The sequence below is a fragment of the Panicum hallii genome, chromosome 9 (assembly GCF_002211085.1).
Source record: "Panicum hallii strain FIL2 chromosome 9, PHallii_v3.1, whole genome shotgun sequence".
Lineage (NCBI taxonomy): Eukaryota > Viridiplantae > Streptophyta > Magnoliopsida > Poales > Poaceae > Panicum > Panicum hallii.
In genome coordinates this window covers 58,820,360-58,837,742 of record NC_038050.1, presented here as the reverse complement: position 1 = coordinate 58,837,742, position 17,383 = coordinate 58,820,360, and the positions used below count along the sequence as shown (strand labels likewise).

Here is a 17,383-nt window from a genome sequence, read left to right as displayed (position 1 = left end):
GTGGCACTTTTGGGTCCTTTGATGAGACGAGAAAATTGCCGAATCATGGGCTACGACGTACCCAAGGATTCCTCCGTCTTCATCAACACCTTCGCAGTTGCGAGGGACTCAAAATACTGGGACAAGGCCGACGAGTTCCGGCCAGAAAGGTTTGGGAGCAGCACACCGGACTACAAGTGGACAGACTTTGAGTTCATCCCGTTTGGAGCTGGATGTTATATTTCCTACAAAAGTTAGTAGTTTTATGTTACTATATGTTTACGAATATTGATCTTTTAGCATCTCCCTTGTTTTATCCGCTAATTGAAAACATTTTTAGGTAATGACTAGTTAAATTGTACATTGATGTGTTGAACTTGAGATGGGAGAACCAGACAAATATTAGACGTGCAGTATGCTGTGCATATCCGCTGTAGATGAGTTTAGATTCAGTCAGCCATTGATCCATCCTAAAGAGACGAGGTATCAGACGACAGTGTGCGGACAAGAGACAGCCGCCAAGAGACCTTTTTTTAGTTACTAGCTCTAACCTCCATTGGAAAGGATAAGAAACCATCATTTTCTCGCACGGTTAGCTGGTGGCGAACTCAGCAACCACAAAACAATATCAGCCATCCATTTGAAAAATCGAGTGATGACAAAAAAAAAACAAACAAGTGAGCACCCATCCCTCCACGATCGAAATAACAAGGCAGCATCCTGTCAGCACGGCCGGACTGGTGCACGCTGATGGACCGGGCCGTAAATTTCACATCGAAACAGAAGCACCAGGTGCGGCGTTAAAAATCAACCGAGATGCAAGGGCAGAAATTACTCGAGTGGTACTTAGGAATTTCGATAGGTTTTTCTCAATCATATGACCAATGCAAACGGAACACACATGTATTCCGAAAGGGAAAGAGTAGCGACACATCCAACGCACAGCTAAAGAAGTACTCGAATAAAAAACATAAAAGCCCGCGTCAAAAGGCTGCTCCGAGCACCCTTTACTTCGTCCTGAGAGCGCTCGGGTCTCCTTGAACGGAATCTGTTGAATGAATAAGCCTAGCTACAAAATTGAATTTGCATATTATCAAGACATGGAGCCATGGGGGGTTTTTTGTTTGAAGACACAAGTGCAAAGGATGACGCCAAGGCAGACAGTGCACTTATTGTGGAGAAAGTCTCTCGACAGAACTCCAGGGAAGCCACATCCAAGATTCGCGTAGATGAAGTCTCTCCAGAGAAGTGCTCTCATGAGAACTCCGGCGAGGCCGCATCTGAGATATGTGAAATCAAGGACTCTGATGAAATGCTCTCATCGGTCCATCTCTGAGGCCCAGGCGATCATCGGTTCGAGCGATGCCATCCCTTTCCTCATCGAAGGCCTGAGGGAAGACGGCTCCCGGAGCGACACCTGCCGCGTGGACGCGCTCCTCAGTCCTCACTCTGTACATCCTCTCCCTGCACGCGCCGAACGTCCCGGTCCTCGTGGCCTCCGGCATCATAGAGAGCCTCCGCAGCGTGCTGGCGCCTGTCCTCCTCGTGGACGGACAAGGCCCTCGCCGTGCTGCTGAACCTGGCGCTCACCCATGTCGGCAACATGGAGATCGCGGCCAACGCGGCGATGGTGGGCGCCATCATGCTCATCCTTGACAACGGTGAGCCCGTCGAGATGGAGAAGGCTGTGTCGTGCATGTACGTGATCTGCAGCGGCGGCAAGGGCAGCAGCCAGACGGTGCTCCAGGAGGGCGTGATCCTGGCGCTGGTCTCCGTGACGGCCAACGGCACGGCCCGGGCCCGGGACAAGGTGCAGCGGCTGCTGAGCCTGTTCCGAGAGCAGCGGGAGCTGGAGGAGATGCAGCCGCGGGTGCAGCTGCACGAGGCGGCGAGCCAGGCAGCGGCCGCGCAGCAGCAGCAGCAGCAGCAGCAGCAGGCGGAGGAGGAGATGGTGCTGGCCGTGACTTACTCAGATCACGGCAGGTGTGCAGCTAGTGAAGGTCAGGAAGCAATTCGAATGGCAAGAAATTAGACCAGCAGGGGCAGAGGAAGATGCAGGACTTGCAACTATTTAGCGAAGGGCGACAGGTGGACGTGGCCGTGGGTGATAAAATGGGCTTACTTTCTCAGCACAGATGAGTTTTAAGCCCAGCCCGGATGAGAAGTCCGTGCGCCTGTTGGCCCTCCAGTAAGGATTAATTCGGCCCAATCGAAACCGCCATCACGAGTTTTTTCTGAAAAAGGGATAAAAAAATTTTAATTCAAAAAAGGTGCCGATTGGCAAAATTTCGAAAAATGGGTACCTCCCGCCCGATGAACGGGCCGGAGGGGCGAGGCCAGAGACCTCCAGCCCATCCAACGGGCGGGAGGTCCGAAAATTATTTCCAGACCCCTCCCGAGGGCCTCTTCACGAATAAGACTTTTTTTATTCGTGAAGAGGCCCTTGAGACATCCCACCCGCCCAACGGGCGGGAGGTGCCCACCTCGCTTATTTTTTATTATTTTTTATTAGAATTTATGTTTTACAAACTATTTAAAATTTATACTTTTTTCAAATATAAGATTTATTCGCCATACTCTTTTGTATACATAAATTTTAATTTTTTGTTAGAATTTATATTTTATAAACTATTTAAAATTCATACTTTTTTCAAATATAAGATTTATTCGCCATACTCTTTTGTATACATAAATTTTAAATTTAGTTCAATTTTACGAAGAAGATTACGGTATCTAAAACCCGTATGAAGATAGTTAAGCGATAACGTTTTACAACAAAGAATCCAAATATTACGATAGTACGATACATCAAGCTATTAAAAATAAATTATGTATATTTGTAACCCAGGCTGCACTACTTCTTCGTCATGGACCTTTCCGCATCGCCATGCGGTTCGTACGTGGTTCCCGCTCGATCACGCGTGGAATTTTTTAGAATTAATTAGCAGAGGAAATATAGATAAAGTAATCGAAAAGCAGCCTGGGTTAGCGGGACGCACAGGCTGTTCCAGTACGGACCCACGTGTCATTGAGTATACCGCACTCCACGGCCCAGTGATTACTTGTTGGAGACCGGGCCAATTCCCCCGTTCCCGCGGCCCCAGGCTGTTCCCAGCAGTGCGCCCCTCCCCATCGGGAAACAGGGGCAGGCTATATGTGGGGCCCGCGTGATTGGCAGTGGCTGCTTCCAGCACCATGCGGATGCGGCACCGCATCTGCCACCCTGCTGGCCCACCTCCACTCACCCGCTTTCCTCTGCTCCTGACCCATCGCCACGCGTCAGCTGAGAATAGGTGGGAAGTGATCGGAGTTTGGAGAGAGAGAGGTTGTGGATTTACGGGTTGCCGGAGGGGTCGTCCCTTTTCTCGTTCCTTCATCCGCATGCTACTGGGACATGCTAGTGCAGTCGCGTGAGCAAATACCGCACTGGAAGCTTTTTCGGAGCTCTGCTGGGAACAGCCTGATAGCGGAACACGTGGCTGGCGCAACCTCCCGCCCGCCCAACGGGCGGGATGCCCCTCCTCAGTCTACGGGCCCCGGACTTCCCGCCCGTTGGGTGGGTGGGATGCCCCGGCGCCCGCATCAGGGGCCTGGAAATAATTTTGGGACCTCTAGCCTGTTGGATGGGCGGGAGGTGCCCGGCCCCACGCCTCCCACCCGTTCATCGCGCGGGAGGTACCCATTTTCCGAAATTTTACCAATCAGCACCCCTTTTTCGAATTTATTTTTTATCCCTTTTTCAAAAAAAAACTCCCGCCATCACACAGCGGAACCATCTGAAAACGGTTCGGACCCATTATCACATCTCTCTCGATGCCCCGCCTCATGGTGGCAACGGGGCGGGGCACATCGGGGACACAGCTCCCGTCACTGCCCTGATCCCCAAATCCCGTTCCCCGCCCCGGCCCCGATATGCTTCACGGGGGGAAATCTGTCCCCGGCCTCGACGCATCCTCGGTCCCCAGCGGGGAATACTGCCTCGATGTCGAGGATGGCCGGCGAGGAACAAAAACAATTACCGAAAAATAAAAACGAAAATGGTAGAAAAATATAGAAATGAAAACGAAAATGATTTGAGCGTCTTCCGATTGTTTTCGAGAAATATCATATTTTTTAGATATTCTACCAAATTTTACCGATAGAAATACCGTATTTATGTGCACTACCAGCGCACCCCGCTATCTATATTTTTAGAATGTTATATCTATATTTTCAATTTTTAAAGAGTCATGACTCATTTATCCTAACTAACCTGAACTTATAGGACTATGGATAGTTTCATGGGTGGTAGGACTAATGTCTAAATTTTTAGTAGTATAAAATAAGATATATGTGCTGGATGGATAGATACTTGTATTAATGTCTTAATAATTAGTACTTGTGCATGAAATGTATCAAGTCATATGGTTAATGTTGTACTCTATGGTTTAATATATTTATCTTTTTCAAAATATCGTTTTGATGGGTTTCGATCATTATCGATGTGTTCTCGATCGTATATTTTCATTCCAAAATTACCGTAATACCGATGTTGTTTCCGTTTCCAATAATATCATATCATTTTCGCTTCCAATGAAAAACTATGAAAGTGAGAGTGCTGGAACCTTTTGCCGATCGTTTCCGACCGTTTTCATCCTAAAAGGAGGAACCAAGAAGATGGGGGAGAAATCTTAGGTCTGTCTCCTCAGGTTTGGTGAAGATTATCACGTGGGCTGTTGGGCTGTCAAGAATGAGATACGAACTGATGGCTATCGGGCTTTAAACAGCACAAGAGTTGTGGTCCTGTTTGGTTCCAATTATTTTAGATTTTAAATGTTTGATTTTAGAAAATTTAAAAGTTGGATGACTCCCAGAATTGATAATCGAGAATTCATAATCAGCTGGGAGTCTCGATTCTCGATTCTAAAAGTCATCCGATTTTTGGATTTTCTAAAATCGAACCTTCAAAATCCAAAATAATCGGAACATCAATTTTCGCGGCCTCACGGGTCCTTGCGGGGAAATATGGATCCCCGCCCCCGTCCCGGCCTAGTTTCGGGCCCCAGTACGTTGCCCCCGCGGGGTAAAATTAGGGCCTGTTCGTTTCCTGCTATCTAAACTTTAGACCCATCACATCAAAGAGAATCTTGCTATTTAGAAGTATTAAATAAAATCTGTTTATAAAACTTTTTGCACAGCTAGGTGCTAATTCGCGAGGCAAATTTAATGAGCCTAATTAATCCATAATTTGCCACAGTGATGCTACAGTAATTATTCGCTAATCATGGACTAATATACCTCATTAGATTCGTCTCGTGAATTAGCACTAGGGTTCTGCAATTAGTTTTGTAATTAGACTTTATTTAATACTTCTAAATGATAAGATTCTCTTTGATGTGACCCCTCTAAAGTTTAGGTACCCGGAAACGAACACACGCTTAGTCCGCGTCGCGGCCCCGCGGATCCCCGGTCTCACGGGGAAAGTTGCCATCCTGACTGCCGTCTCTTCTTCCCTCAAACCCTACCCGCCGGCACTAAAGCTAGCAATAGGTATAAATTATCCACGTGCATGCGGATAGCAAATCCGGCTGGTGGGCATGAGTTTGAATCCAACGGATATCGGCTCGCTGCCATGTGGCCCAAACCCCAGATATATAAACTAAGTTAGGGTCTCAACGCCACCTGACACTCATTCCCCTCCCCTCCAGCCCGCCACACCCTTCGTCCTCGGCTCCTCCTGTGCGCCGCGCCGCCGCCAGGAGCGATCCGCGCCCTCCCCCCTCCTCTCGAATCTGACCGAGCGCCGGCCCGGCCGGCGGCGCCCGGGCCTCCACGCCAGGCCGCCCCCCACTCCTCCCCGGTCCCCGCAAGGCCGCAACCACGCGGGCACGCTGCCCCTGTCCGATCCACCTCGCCTCCAGCCGCCCTGCACTTTCCATCCTCCAGCCGTCCTTCTCGCAATCTCGGTGTGGAAGCCCCTGTAGCCGGCACCCGCGCGCCGCTCCCGCCTTCCGTACCCGCAAAACCCCTCTCAGAACCCACCGGGAGAAAGCCGAAAAGCGGGGGAAACAGAGGGCGATGGCGTCGTCGGAGGGGGAGACGAACCGCCTGTGGCGCATCCGGCGCACGCTGATGCAGATGCTGCGCGACCGCGGGTACATGATCCATGAAACCGAGGACATCGGCCTCAAAAGGGCGGCTTTCGTGGATCGCTACGGCGACCCCGTCCGCCGCGACGACCTCGTCATCAACCGCTACAAGAAGGACAACCCCGCCGACCAGGTCCCTCCCCTGTTCCGCCGCCCCTGCTTCGCCCCTTCCGCCGCTGCAGCAGCAGCGTAACCCTAGCCGTGTCGTACCCCTGCAGATCTACGTGTTCTTCCCGAATGAGGCCAAGCCCGGCGTGAAGACGATCAGGAACTACGTCGAGAAGATGAAGCAGGAGAACGTCTTCGCCGGCATACTCGTTGTGCAGCAGGCGCTCAGTGCGTTCGCACGCAGCGCCGTGCAGGAGGTCTCCCAGAAGTACCATCTGGAGGTCTTCCAGGTCCGCTCTCCATTTCCTTTTTGCCGCATTGGCATATCTCTATGTCAGTATGTGCGCTACTCGCGTAAAACGGTGGCTGATGCTTAATGTCATCGCTGTGCAGGAAGCTGAGCTTCTTGTGAACATTAAGGAGCATGTCCTAGTGCCGGAGCACGAGCTCCTGACACCGGATCAGAAGAAGACACTGCTAGAGCGATACACCGTGAAGGAAACCCAGGTCAGATAATTTTCGCTATTCTTTCCTCAGTGTGGCCTAACTACTTCGTGTTTTTGTAAAAACATAATCATTCTAAAATTTATTCTTGTGTTGGACTCTTCGGGTTAAGGTTTTATTATGTACAGCATTTACACGAAGCAATGCCTGGGTCTGCATATGGGGAAATGATTGTTCTCCCATGATTTTCATGAAGCAATAAGATGCTGAACTTTGAGCTATTTTCAGCTTGTCGTCATGCTGTAGCTTGCTAGCATATTTGTTTTTTGATTTTTGTTGCCTAATTGGGAACCGACAAAGCGTATAAATGCCCTGTTTGATTTTAGTTGGCACATTGGAACCAAAAAAGCAAATGTTTTCAGGCCAAATTGACAATCTGCATTAGTTGTGATTTAAATCGTAAAAGAACCTATGGCATGTATCGATTGGTAAAATGGTATAGAACACAATGGTATTAGAAAATTTATTGGTGCAGAAGTATAGGTAGAATCTGATTTGTAGTCTGAACAAGATATTCAAATATGCAATCGACAAATAATACTTTCAGATATGATTAGCACTACTGGCTGATAACTGATTTCAGTGCATATTAAGTTAGATAGTGTTAAGAATGGAACTCTACTGGCCAGTGGTGAAACTAGGGAGTAGGGATGACCCCGCAGTGGCCACAGCCACGGCCCCTTGTGCTCCAAAGTTTTTTTATAGACCCTAATATTTAATAAAACTACATGCCGTAGCTTAGTTTTCAACCAACCCTGGTTCTGCTCCTGCTACAGCACTCATTTACTCGGGGGTCTTATCTGGGCAGTTAGTTTCCTAATATCATAAAGCCGCTCCTTGTGTCATGTTTATTCAAAGAGCATAATGTTCAAGGCTGTGTTTGGCAGGTGCCAGCCACCTCTATCTCATAGTCGTGCCGCCTTAATTTCATCAAGCTTTAGATGTCTTAACAAATACATGCTTTGTGATGAGATGAAGAGACATTTTTTGTATCCTCTGCTTCTGATGATATAGAGCTGTCTATGATGCAGCTCCCCCGGATTCAGATTACAGACCCAATAGCAAGATACTACGGCATGAAGCGTGGGCAGGTTGTGAAGATCATCCGAGCCAGTGAAACTGCTGGAAGATACGTCACCTACCGCTACGTTGTCTGAGCTTCCCCTACATTCTCATGGCTTGAGCTTCTGCCGTGAACCATCACCAAGTGAAAATTTTCCCCAAGCTTCTAATCTTGGCTGTGTACTTCGAAACATTGTTACCGCTGAGAACCTGAAGTGCCTTCAAAGCGCTCTGGTGCTTTTCCCTGAGAACTGATTGACGTTACGCCGTTTTAGCACTAGAATTAGTTTTCCTGTAGCTGTAGCTGTAGCTGTGTTCCATCTATGAAATCATCGTTCCGATTTGAAGAGGACAAGCTTTGACCTGTATCGGCTTCCAGTTGCCAGGATGCTGTGTTATTCACGCCCCTTGGAGGCCATTGTTCTTGCCTGACGGGGGGAGTCTGGTTTCTGAGATGCAAGCACGGGGGAATATACGTGCGTAGTCCTTAGCTCTGTTTGATTTCATGTTTGTTGAAGGTTGGACAACACATGAACAATCGTTTCCTTGTTCAGCCGAAGTGCCAGATCGAGTTAATCGACGACGACTCCCAAGCTAGTACTCCCATGGTATGGCATGACCCTATGGGAGAACGAAGAAATAGCCACCTGCAAATTCCCAAGCCTGCTATCGATTTGGAATAGCCAGGTTAACTTAGAACATAATCTTTCTAAATTTCACTTTCTAAATTATCATTTGGAGAGTTTTCTGCATAAAAATCGCTTTCTATGTACACTTTAGAAATTCATTTTCGTTATCTATTTTTGGCTAGCGAGAAATGCAGAACGGGGGATGGTTATATTTGGATAAATTCATTTTCGTTATCTATTTTTGGCTAGCGAGAAATGCAGAATAGAGAATGGTTATATTTGGATAACCACTTAGAGAAGCTGTTGGAGTGTATTTTTCTATCAAAATCTCTATTACTTATGTTAGAGTATATTAGGCAACTTCGGATATGGTTAGTTTATGATTGATTGTAATCTCGGGATAACCTTCCTTATCTCTAAGAGAGGCTACTTGCCCTCCAAGCCATGTACTCCTATATATTCGCCCTAGAGGCTCAATGCAATATATCCCACGTATTATACACAATCTTACATGGTATCACGAGTCTAGTTCTAACCTTAGATCTTCGGCTTCCGCTGCCCCCGCGCCGCACCTGGGGAGATCAATCTCCGCCAGGGGCAGCGCCCTCGTAGGATCCGCGCGAATTCCTATAATCTGCCGCGCCGTCGTGGTCTCGCAGCAGCAGAGGGACGTACCTCTATCCGTGGCCAATCCATGGTGGTGCCGCTCGTCGTCCTCGTCGGGCACCACGTTGTAATGGAGCTGCCGCCGGGCCTACCATGCCTTCACGTTCTCGCTCCCTCCGGCACCGCGTCTGGATCCATGCCCCTTCCGCGCAACAGGCCAGACGCCCCCCTCCTACTAGCGCCGCCGCACTGCTGCCTTGAGCGCGAGTCGTGGCTGCGGAGGCAGATCGTGGGGTCGCCAGGCTACCGTGCCGTTGGGGCTGTCGGGCCACCGCACCGCCATCGACACTGTCGCCGGGCCGCCGCGCCGTGGGGCTCCGCCCCTTCCCCGCTCCCCCCTCCTACCTGCGCCACCGCACCGCTACCTTGAGCACGAGTGAGTGGCCGCGGAGAAAGTACCCGGAGGTTCGTCTTGCTGATGTTTTCTTTTTTTTCGATCAGAGATCGGTTTGCATCACCCTGCCATTCGTCGCCGCTCCATCATCAACACTCCCAAGGATGAGTTTGTCTCTGTGCCTTCCCAAGCTGCAGCGCCAACGCTCGTGGTCAAGCCATCATCGCCGGTGTCACCACCTCTTTAGACGGTGGCGCCATCCGTTGCCGGTCCTTGTCAAGCTGGCAATCGATCCGAGTCCACGCCTACTGCCGTTTTCACGCGGATACCGCCGCCGATGTTGGTGAAGGAAGACGCTCGTGCGCTTTTCAGCAGCCTCGTCTACCATTGCCATCTGCCGCCCACTGTCCTGCTGCTGTCATCAGCAAGAAGATGCTAATTTTGTGTACTCGCATGCTTTTGTTGATGCTTTGGACCTGCGCCCTCCTCCATGGCTTAGACCACGTCCACCTTGACCTCGACTATTTCGGCACCAAAGGGCTATCATCTGCATGAGCTACTCCAGTCGAAGCATTCGCACCGGCGTTCCGACTACGGGGGGATATCTCCATTGTTCTCCGGTCTGTCCGTTCGTGTTGGTACCGCTACGATTGCGGAGGATATTAGAGTATATTAGACAACTCCGGATATGGTTAGTTTAGGATTGATTGTAATCCTGGGATAACCTTTCTTATCTCTGGGAAAGGCTACTTGCCCTCCAAACCATGTACTCCTGTATATTCACCCTAGAGGCTCAATGCAATATATCCCACGCATTATACATAATCTTACACCTTACAATGAGGAAAGATATAGAGAATCTCTTGTAGCTGCTCTTACGTCCTTTCTCACCACTAGAAACCTTTCTTACTCGCAGCAGCGGATGCGTTGCCCAGCTGTTGAGCTTACTCAAGTACTCAACCATTCAGAGGCCACGCAGCCTATAGAACCAGATAATTGCAACCTGATTTCAGAGGGAGCTATGCTAAGCACTACCAGAAGGGAAGAAACCCAACAAAATAATTACGTACAAAGACAGTCAAAGGAGTGGCTTTTACACCTATCTTTGACTGACAAGGGTTCAGTGCAGCTGTTTTTGTCTCGAGCCCTAGCCAATTTGCTAGGCGCAACATCTCATGTCATCCTACAGTTAGTAGCAAGCTATGCTTATTATCTAGAAGCTACTTGCAAATGTACTGGGTACCATGACCTGAATAAAAGTGAAAACAAAATCAAAGAGGGAGGGATTGAAATTGAAAGAAAGTAAACTGTAATCCTACATGACACTCCACAATGAAACATTAATCAAGAATTGAAAGACAGTATAAGGTCTAGTGTCAGCAGGAAAAGTTGGCCTGGAGCCTGGAAGATTGACCAAAATGTGCAGGGATATATAGCATTAGCCAACAATCATTCCTGGCATTGCTATATTACACACTTGCAAATTATAACTGATTTGGAGCCTAGGGGAAATATGCTTGCATCCAATAGGAGATGCCGCAAATCAATAGTTTCATCTGCTTATATATGGCACCAAGCTGCTGAGTGGTAACTTCTAATGAGTGCCCCCACTTGACTAGTGGCCACTAACCAGGCAATTAACAACTAGAACTGAGTGGTTACCAGCTGAGCGCCGCTAAACAAGATGGCAGATCAAGATGTGTGCTTTAAAAGATTCCTCACACGATAAGAATAGACGGAACAGGTAACAGTTCTTCAGATTCATAATTTCATATTATTTGAAAGTTGAATCTTCTAAGAAAATGGTGGTGAGCCTCAGTCAATGTTCGGGATAAGGATTCAGATTGTACTTCGTAGTGTTGCTTTGAAATTGGCTTTTCGAGCTTTGTGGCAGTTCTATTGACCTTTCTATCACACCTCTTGTACATAATTTCATTTTTTGCATTTATATATGAGTGCCATACCTATGCCATGCTCATGCATAGTTACCAATGGTGTAGCCAGATTAATCCACTTACTTTTAAGCAGTTAATGCATTACTGAGTTAGCTACTTCAATAACTGATGGAATTTAATTAGTAACAAATAATGCACTGAATTTAATGACACAAGGCCCTAACAATAAAATTCTAACTTAGTAAGCGAATCTAGAGACGCTTAGTCTGGACAATAATTCTTAGTTGGGCCTTTGTGCCCTAGAAAGAAAATCTATAGATGTTTAGTCCTGATGATAGCAATTAGTTGAGCCTTCATACCGTAGCAAGTATATCTATAAATGTTTAGTGATTCATATATGTACGCAAAGAAAATGAGTGGCCCTTAGATGAAACTAGACATTACCATTTTGCAACTGGTAGCTGGTATTCCCCAGCATTTTTTTTATTTGTCCAATTTAAATGCAGAAAAAAAGAACTTGACAAGTTCCCAACTGGAATGGTCAATATGTAAAACAACTATGGGTGGCAAAGCTGTGAGACAAACCTCTTCAGAATGCCCCAAAAAAGGCAAATCTGGTTCTTCATATCTCCATTGCAATGCACATAGTTTTTGTGTGATCCAGTAGGGCATTTATGCAACCTGACACATCCAAGCTAGCACTCCTTCCCTTTTCTGTGATATATAAGAAATCTATGCCCAAATCATTATCAGAATCATATGCCATGAAACATGAACTAGAACTTATCTAGCAATATAGGGCATCGGCAGGTCATACATCCGGTAGTAAGTAATTGTACAACAACAACAAAGCCTCAAGTCCCAAGCTACTAAGTAGGCCAACTGGCCAAGCAATCACAAATTGCAAAATGTAATTTTCTACAACCAATGTAAGTCTAAATTAGAAAAAAGATCAAATGAGATGATTTAATTTGATCACTTAAGGATTTTATTGGGCAAATAATTTTCAGTAAATACTCATTATTCTGGAACCAAACACAGCTGTTTTGATCTTCGAATAAGACTCAACAAGAGAAATAATGTAAAGCAGAAAAATTAAGATAAGCCTCTGCTAACATACCATTGTCTGCTACTTGTGTTTTTCAAATATCCAGCTTGATTCTTGAAGGAATGAAACAATAAGCATGTCCAAACATGATGATTCATCTCTTTTTTCCTCATAAGAAGTCGATAGAGCAAATGCGTGCATATTCAGTGAAAGAACTACAAACCTTGCAGTCTTCTACTAAAATGATTCAAGCTTTCAGCAATCAGCACATAACAGAATTTTGCTCCATATCGAGATTGAATGGTGGTTTAAGTGCATAATAAAGGCACCATTTATATGTGATGTTCATGCACCTCTTTAACGCAGATTGTTAGCTTTTTCCACCGATTCAATGAAACTAGAACCAGGAAGTTTTCTCAACCCACTTTCTTTTGCTATATTCCTTATATTAGCTGATTTATTCCATTGTCCTCTCTGAGCAAATACTTCTGAAATCAAAGCATAAGTACCTGGATTCTGTTCGAGCTCAAGGAGCTCATTGCTAATAATCTGTCCAAGCATTGTATTTCCATGAGTTCTGCATGCAGAGAGCAAAGCACAAAGTACACTAGATCTGTCATTTAAGGTAGATAACTTTATGAGCTTGTATCCTTCTTTGAGATGCCCTGCTCGACTCAGTAAGTCAACAATGCAACCATAATGCTCTTCCTGTGGAAGAACTGAATACATTGAGGTCATCGACTGAAAAATACGCAAACCCTCCTTAACTAGGCCAGCATGACTGCATGCAGAAAGCACTGAGGAAAATGTTAACCCATCAGGATTAATGTTTCCTTCTTCCATTAGCTTAAACATTTCAAGCACCTTAATATAGAACCCATGCATCCCATATGCACTGATCATAGCATTCCATGAATCTAGGTCTCTGTTTTCCAAACTTAAGAACAAACCTACAGATAAATCCAACCTTCCACATTTGGCATATGCAGTTATTAAAGAATTTACGGTCTTTGTATCTTTCTCCAACAAGGCACGGTAGACAAAACAATGAATTTGTTTTACACCTTTCAAATGTCCAAGCTCAGAAGCAGCCTGAGCTGCAGCCATAACGGTGACAGAATCAGGCTTCTCACCATGTTGCTGCATTAATTGCAATAATCGAACTGTCTCACCTCCATGTCCGCAGAATAAGCATCCCATCATCATGGCTGTCCATGAAATCAAATTTTTCTTTTCCAACGAAGCAAATACAATCCTTGCTGCTGCAATCTTTCCACAGCCAGAATACATGCGTATAATTTGATTTGCAATGTCAACATCTGAACAAAATCCATGCCTAATTGCAAATCCGTGAATCCACCTCCCTCTAACAAAATCTTTGTGATCAGCAATAGCTGCAAGCAGACTAAGAACAGTCAAAGAATTCGGTGCAACGCATTCTGCCATCATTTCTTTAAGTAATGTAATGGCTTCATTGGCCATGCCACTTTGGAGATAACCATAGATCATAGCGTTATAGGAGACAACATCTTTAACCATCAACTGATCGAAGAGATGCCTGGATTTCATAATTCTAGTGCATTTGAAGTATACCTCGATAAGGGCTGTGGCCAAAACTACATCCTGAGGGATAGATCTTCTAATTAGGTAGGCATGAACACTAGCAGCACAGCCAGAATTGCGTAGCTCAGCACAAGCAGAAATTACATTTGCATAGGTCACAGAATCTGGAATTGCCTTATGCTCATGCAGCATGGCAGAGAAATGGTGGATTGCATTTCCACTCTGTCCGGTTCGAACAAGACCAGCAAGCAATGCATTCCAGGAAGCCACAGATTGCATCGAATTCTTCAAGACAGCAGATGCTAATTGGCAAGCTCCACATCGAGTGTACATGTGAACAAGGCTGGTCTCTAGAACTTCATCTGAGACACCAATTCCTTTCCTTATGGAATAGCTATGTACCGATTTGCCTTCTCTAATTGCTCCCAAATTACCAGCAACTTGCAGTAGGCTGACCAGAGTCACACGGTTTACTTCCAAGTTGCTCCGCAGCATGTCACTGGCAATTTCAAATGCATTCCAAGAAGTAGAATCCATATTTTCAGAATAACCGGTGATCATCGAGGTGTAGGAAACAATATCCTTGTCCAAAATCTCTTCAAACACCTTATGTGAATCAGCCATACTGGCAAGCTTAGAGTATAACCCAACAAGAGAAGAACCAACAAATTTATCCCTACTGAGGCCAAGCTTCAGTGAGTCTGCATGCATTCCTTTGCCCAATAACAAATTTCGGAGCTCAGCGCAGCTCTTCAATCCAAAAGTAATAGTTTTCTCATCCAACCCAATCTGACGCAGCTTCAACCCCCTGTACAAAAGAATAGCTTCCTCTGGATAACCAGCTCTAAAAATGCCAACCATGGCCGAACTCCACTGGGCAAGATCATCGTTTAAAAAGCCTTGGAAAGGAAGGCTTGTCTTGGGCAGGACGCCCAGACTGGCGTAACGAATCAGAATTTCAGAGCCAAGATTAACATCCCTGCCAAGTCCAAGTGTGAGAACGCGAGCATGGAGCTTCTTCAGAGACCTCACATCTGCGCAGTTTTGGAACAACACAGCAAAATTATCAACATCTGATGGCCTACTATATCCAGGATTTGCACCAGCAACAAATCCCGATAACCTCCTGCGCAGCTTCAGCGCCGCAATCTTATCGGTCCTTGCAGCAGCAGTCCTGGATAAGCCTCTTATTGCTAGCATCCTCGTGATTGCATACAGAAGAAAAACAGGTAACTAGTAATTGCCCTCAAATTGAACAGCATGATGTGGCTCAATGGTGCAGCTCCAGTGATAGAGCATTCACCTGAGGGCGCAGTATTGTGTGCCTGGGATCCAAAAGGACATGGAACGGACCCGCAGCGAGCCGGGGACGCGCGCAGGAGCTCACAGCGAGGTGGCGGGAGCTCGCGGTCCGCGGGAACGTTGGAGGCCGAACCCTGGCGAGGCGTGCCGGCGGGCAACCGCTTGCGATTGGTGCCGCAACCCAGGGATGGCGCGTCGCGCGAGGATCGGGCGGTCACCGGCCCCTGCGGCGGCGCCGGCGCGTGTGGGACTCGGAGGCGGCGGCGCCCTCCGGCTGCCGGCTTGAGCCTTCGGCCCAAGGGGGAGAGAGAGCGCGTGCAATCGTAATGGGCTGGAAAATGGGCCGAAATGGACCTCCACACCGAGAACAAACAGCCCGTGCGTGGCCTCTTCGATTTTCCAGTTTTCTTCGGTTGCTTGACACAAGAAAAATCATACTAATTTGGCATCGCCTGTACTTATTAATTTTCCCGTTTCCCCTCCATTTCAAAAGAAATATTTTTGAATTTTTAGACACAGGTTGCTCAATAATAGACCCTGCCTCGAGAGTTGAGCTTTCAAGTTTTCTTTCACATTTCATGGAAAATTTACTATAGACTCGATAGAGTATTTATTATTTAATCAAAGAGAATTCGGGCCTTCCTATCGTTCGTGTACGCGCGAGGCCGCACATGCGGCGAGGGGGGCGAACACGTGGAGGTTGAGAAAGAGGCGTCGCTTGAGCGTGAGCCGCGTGACAGGTACTCGGGGAGCCGAGTGCGCCAAGGCCGCGGGGCGCCGGCGCGTTGCGCTACCGTGTACCTGAGGGTGACGGGAACGACGACGTACACAGATGAGACTTTGTTGACGGTGACGTGTACTGCTCCTAACTAGTGGAGTATATCATCTTCTGCTTCTTATCCACCTTCCTCCATCTCAAAATATAGCTACTTTTAGTATTTAAATTTTATCTTATAATATAACTATTTTTAAGTTATTAAGTGAATTTTTTTATAAAAGGTCTAAAATACTCCTCTTGCATGCAAATTAATTATAGTATGCAGATCAGCGAGCAAGACAAATAGGAAAGCTATGATTAAATTGGTAACTAAACAAGGGTAATATAGATTTTTACTCTCCATTCTTAATCTGTCTGGAAAAAAACTATAGAAGTAGCTATATCATAGAATAGAGGGAGTAGTATATATCCGGGGCGAAGGTAAGTAATAATTAGGGGGTGCCTATGCACCCACGAATTTTTACAAAAATAGTGATTAGATCTAATTTTCCACCATATATGCACCCCTACAGTTTAACTCCATGCACCCACAAAGTTGGTGAACCCCTTCAATTTGCTCTAGCTTCGCCACTGGTATATATAGTCCTGGATAAAATCCAGCAAAAGAAACACGTGTGGAAAGAAGGCCATTTTCCCAACATAATGTTATTCTTGGGCGTATTTCGAAAACATCCTGATCCTTTGATACAGACTTTTTTTTTTGCTGGGTGTTGTGTGTTTGGGAGGGGGGAGGGGTAGTGGAGAGAAAAGAAGAGAGATTAATATTTACCTATTATGCACATAATGCACTGTGATGTAAAGCTATTTAGAAAATCAAGAAAATGGCTTAACCCGTGAGTCCGTATGAGAAAAGCACTTCCAAATGGCCCCTATTGTGACCTGCTATTGTATTGGTTTGCCATACGAGTTTGGCAAGTGTACAAGAAAAACATGATAAGTAAATTAACCCACTCTATTGTCACACGGGCAGCCATTTTCATCTAACTTTTCACTACCGAGAGGGGCCCTGTCTGATGGATGTCCTTTTGTGTCCATCGGTATAGTTAGCCAGCTAGCCATATACATCACAAACAGATGTGGGCACAACTAGTTGGATAGTCTCTCTCTCTCTCTCTCTCTCTCTCCACTATCATTGAATTGACTTATATAAATTCAATTTAAAGTTCTTAAAATCCTCTCATCTGAAAAAAAAGACAAAAGGGCCATTCATTTTCTTAAAATTCAATTTGTATACCCTAAATGACTGCTAGTCAAATCTATAAGTACTCTATGGTATACAAATAATGCAATAAATATATTACTCTTTCAAGATTCTTTCGTGCTATGTTGGTTTTGCAGATACAAATGATATATATGTAATCAGAAAGCAATGATCAAAAGCGTAACT

The 17,383-nt window shown here is 46.2% G+C and overlaps 3 protein-coding genes across 10 annotated transcripts; 2 read left to right on the top strand and 1 right to left on the bottom strand.

Annotated features, from left to right (window-relative positions):
- The first annotated feature begins 819 nt into the window (after positions 1–819).
- LOC112874902 (U-box domain-containing protein 6-like) lies at positions 820–2,025 on the top strand. The gene has a single exon (XM_025938479.1). The coding sequence runs from the start codon at positions 1,583–1,585 to the stop codon at positions 2,009–2,011; it is 429 nt and encodes a 142-aa protein (XP_025794264.1). The 5' UTR covers positions 820–1,582; the 3' UTR covers positions 2,012–2,025.
- A 66-nt stretch (positions 2,026–2,091) lies between these two features.
- LOC112874897 (putative pentatricopeptide repeat-containing protein At3g01580) lies at positions 2,092–15,575 on the bottom strand. Of its 7 annotated transcripts, none has more exons than XM_025938472.1 (4): positions 15,220–15,404; positions 12,426–15,117; positions 11,891–12,019; positions 2,092–2,213 (listed from the first exon to the last, which is right to left on the bottom strand). In XM_025938472.1, the coding sequence occupies exons 1-2, from the start codon at positions 15,258–15,260 to the stop codon at positions 12,711–12,713; spliced, it is 2,448 nt and encodes an 815-aa protein (XP_025794257.1). In that variant the 5' UTR covers positions 15,261–15,404; the 3' UTR covers positions 2,092–2,213; positions 11,891–12,019; positions 12,426–12,710. The 7 variants fall into 7 exon arrangements, with proteins under 7 accessions (XP_025794257.1, XP_025794256.1, XP_025794255.1 ...); XM_025938471.1 differs by lacking the exon at positions 2,092–2,213 and adding an exon at positions 8,309–8,444; XM_025938470.1 differs by lacking the exon at positions 2,092–2,213 and adding an exon at positions 8,488–10,390.
- Positions 5,638–8,149, top strand: LOC112874901 (DNA-directed RNA polymerases II and IV subunit 5A-like). Of its 2 annotated transcripts, none has more exons than XM_025938478.1 (4): positions 5,638–6,240; positions 6,326–6,505; positions 6,609–6,722; positions 7,766–8,149. In XM_025938478.1, exons 1-4 carry the CDS (start codon positions 6,037–6,039, stop codon positions 7,874–7,876), a joined length of 609 nt encoding a protein of 202 aa, XP_025794263.1. In that variant the 5' UTR covers positions 5,638–6,036; the 3' UTR covers positions 7,877–8,149. The 2 variants fall into 2 exon arrangements, with proteins under 2 accessions (XP_025794263.1, XP_025794262.1); XM_025938477.1 differs by having other exon boundaries at positions 5,640–6,240; positions 7,751–8,149.
- Positions 15,576–17,383: the final 1,808 nt, after the last annotated feature.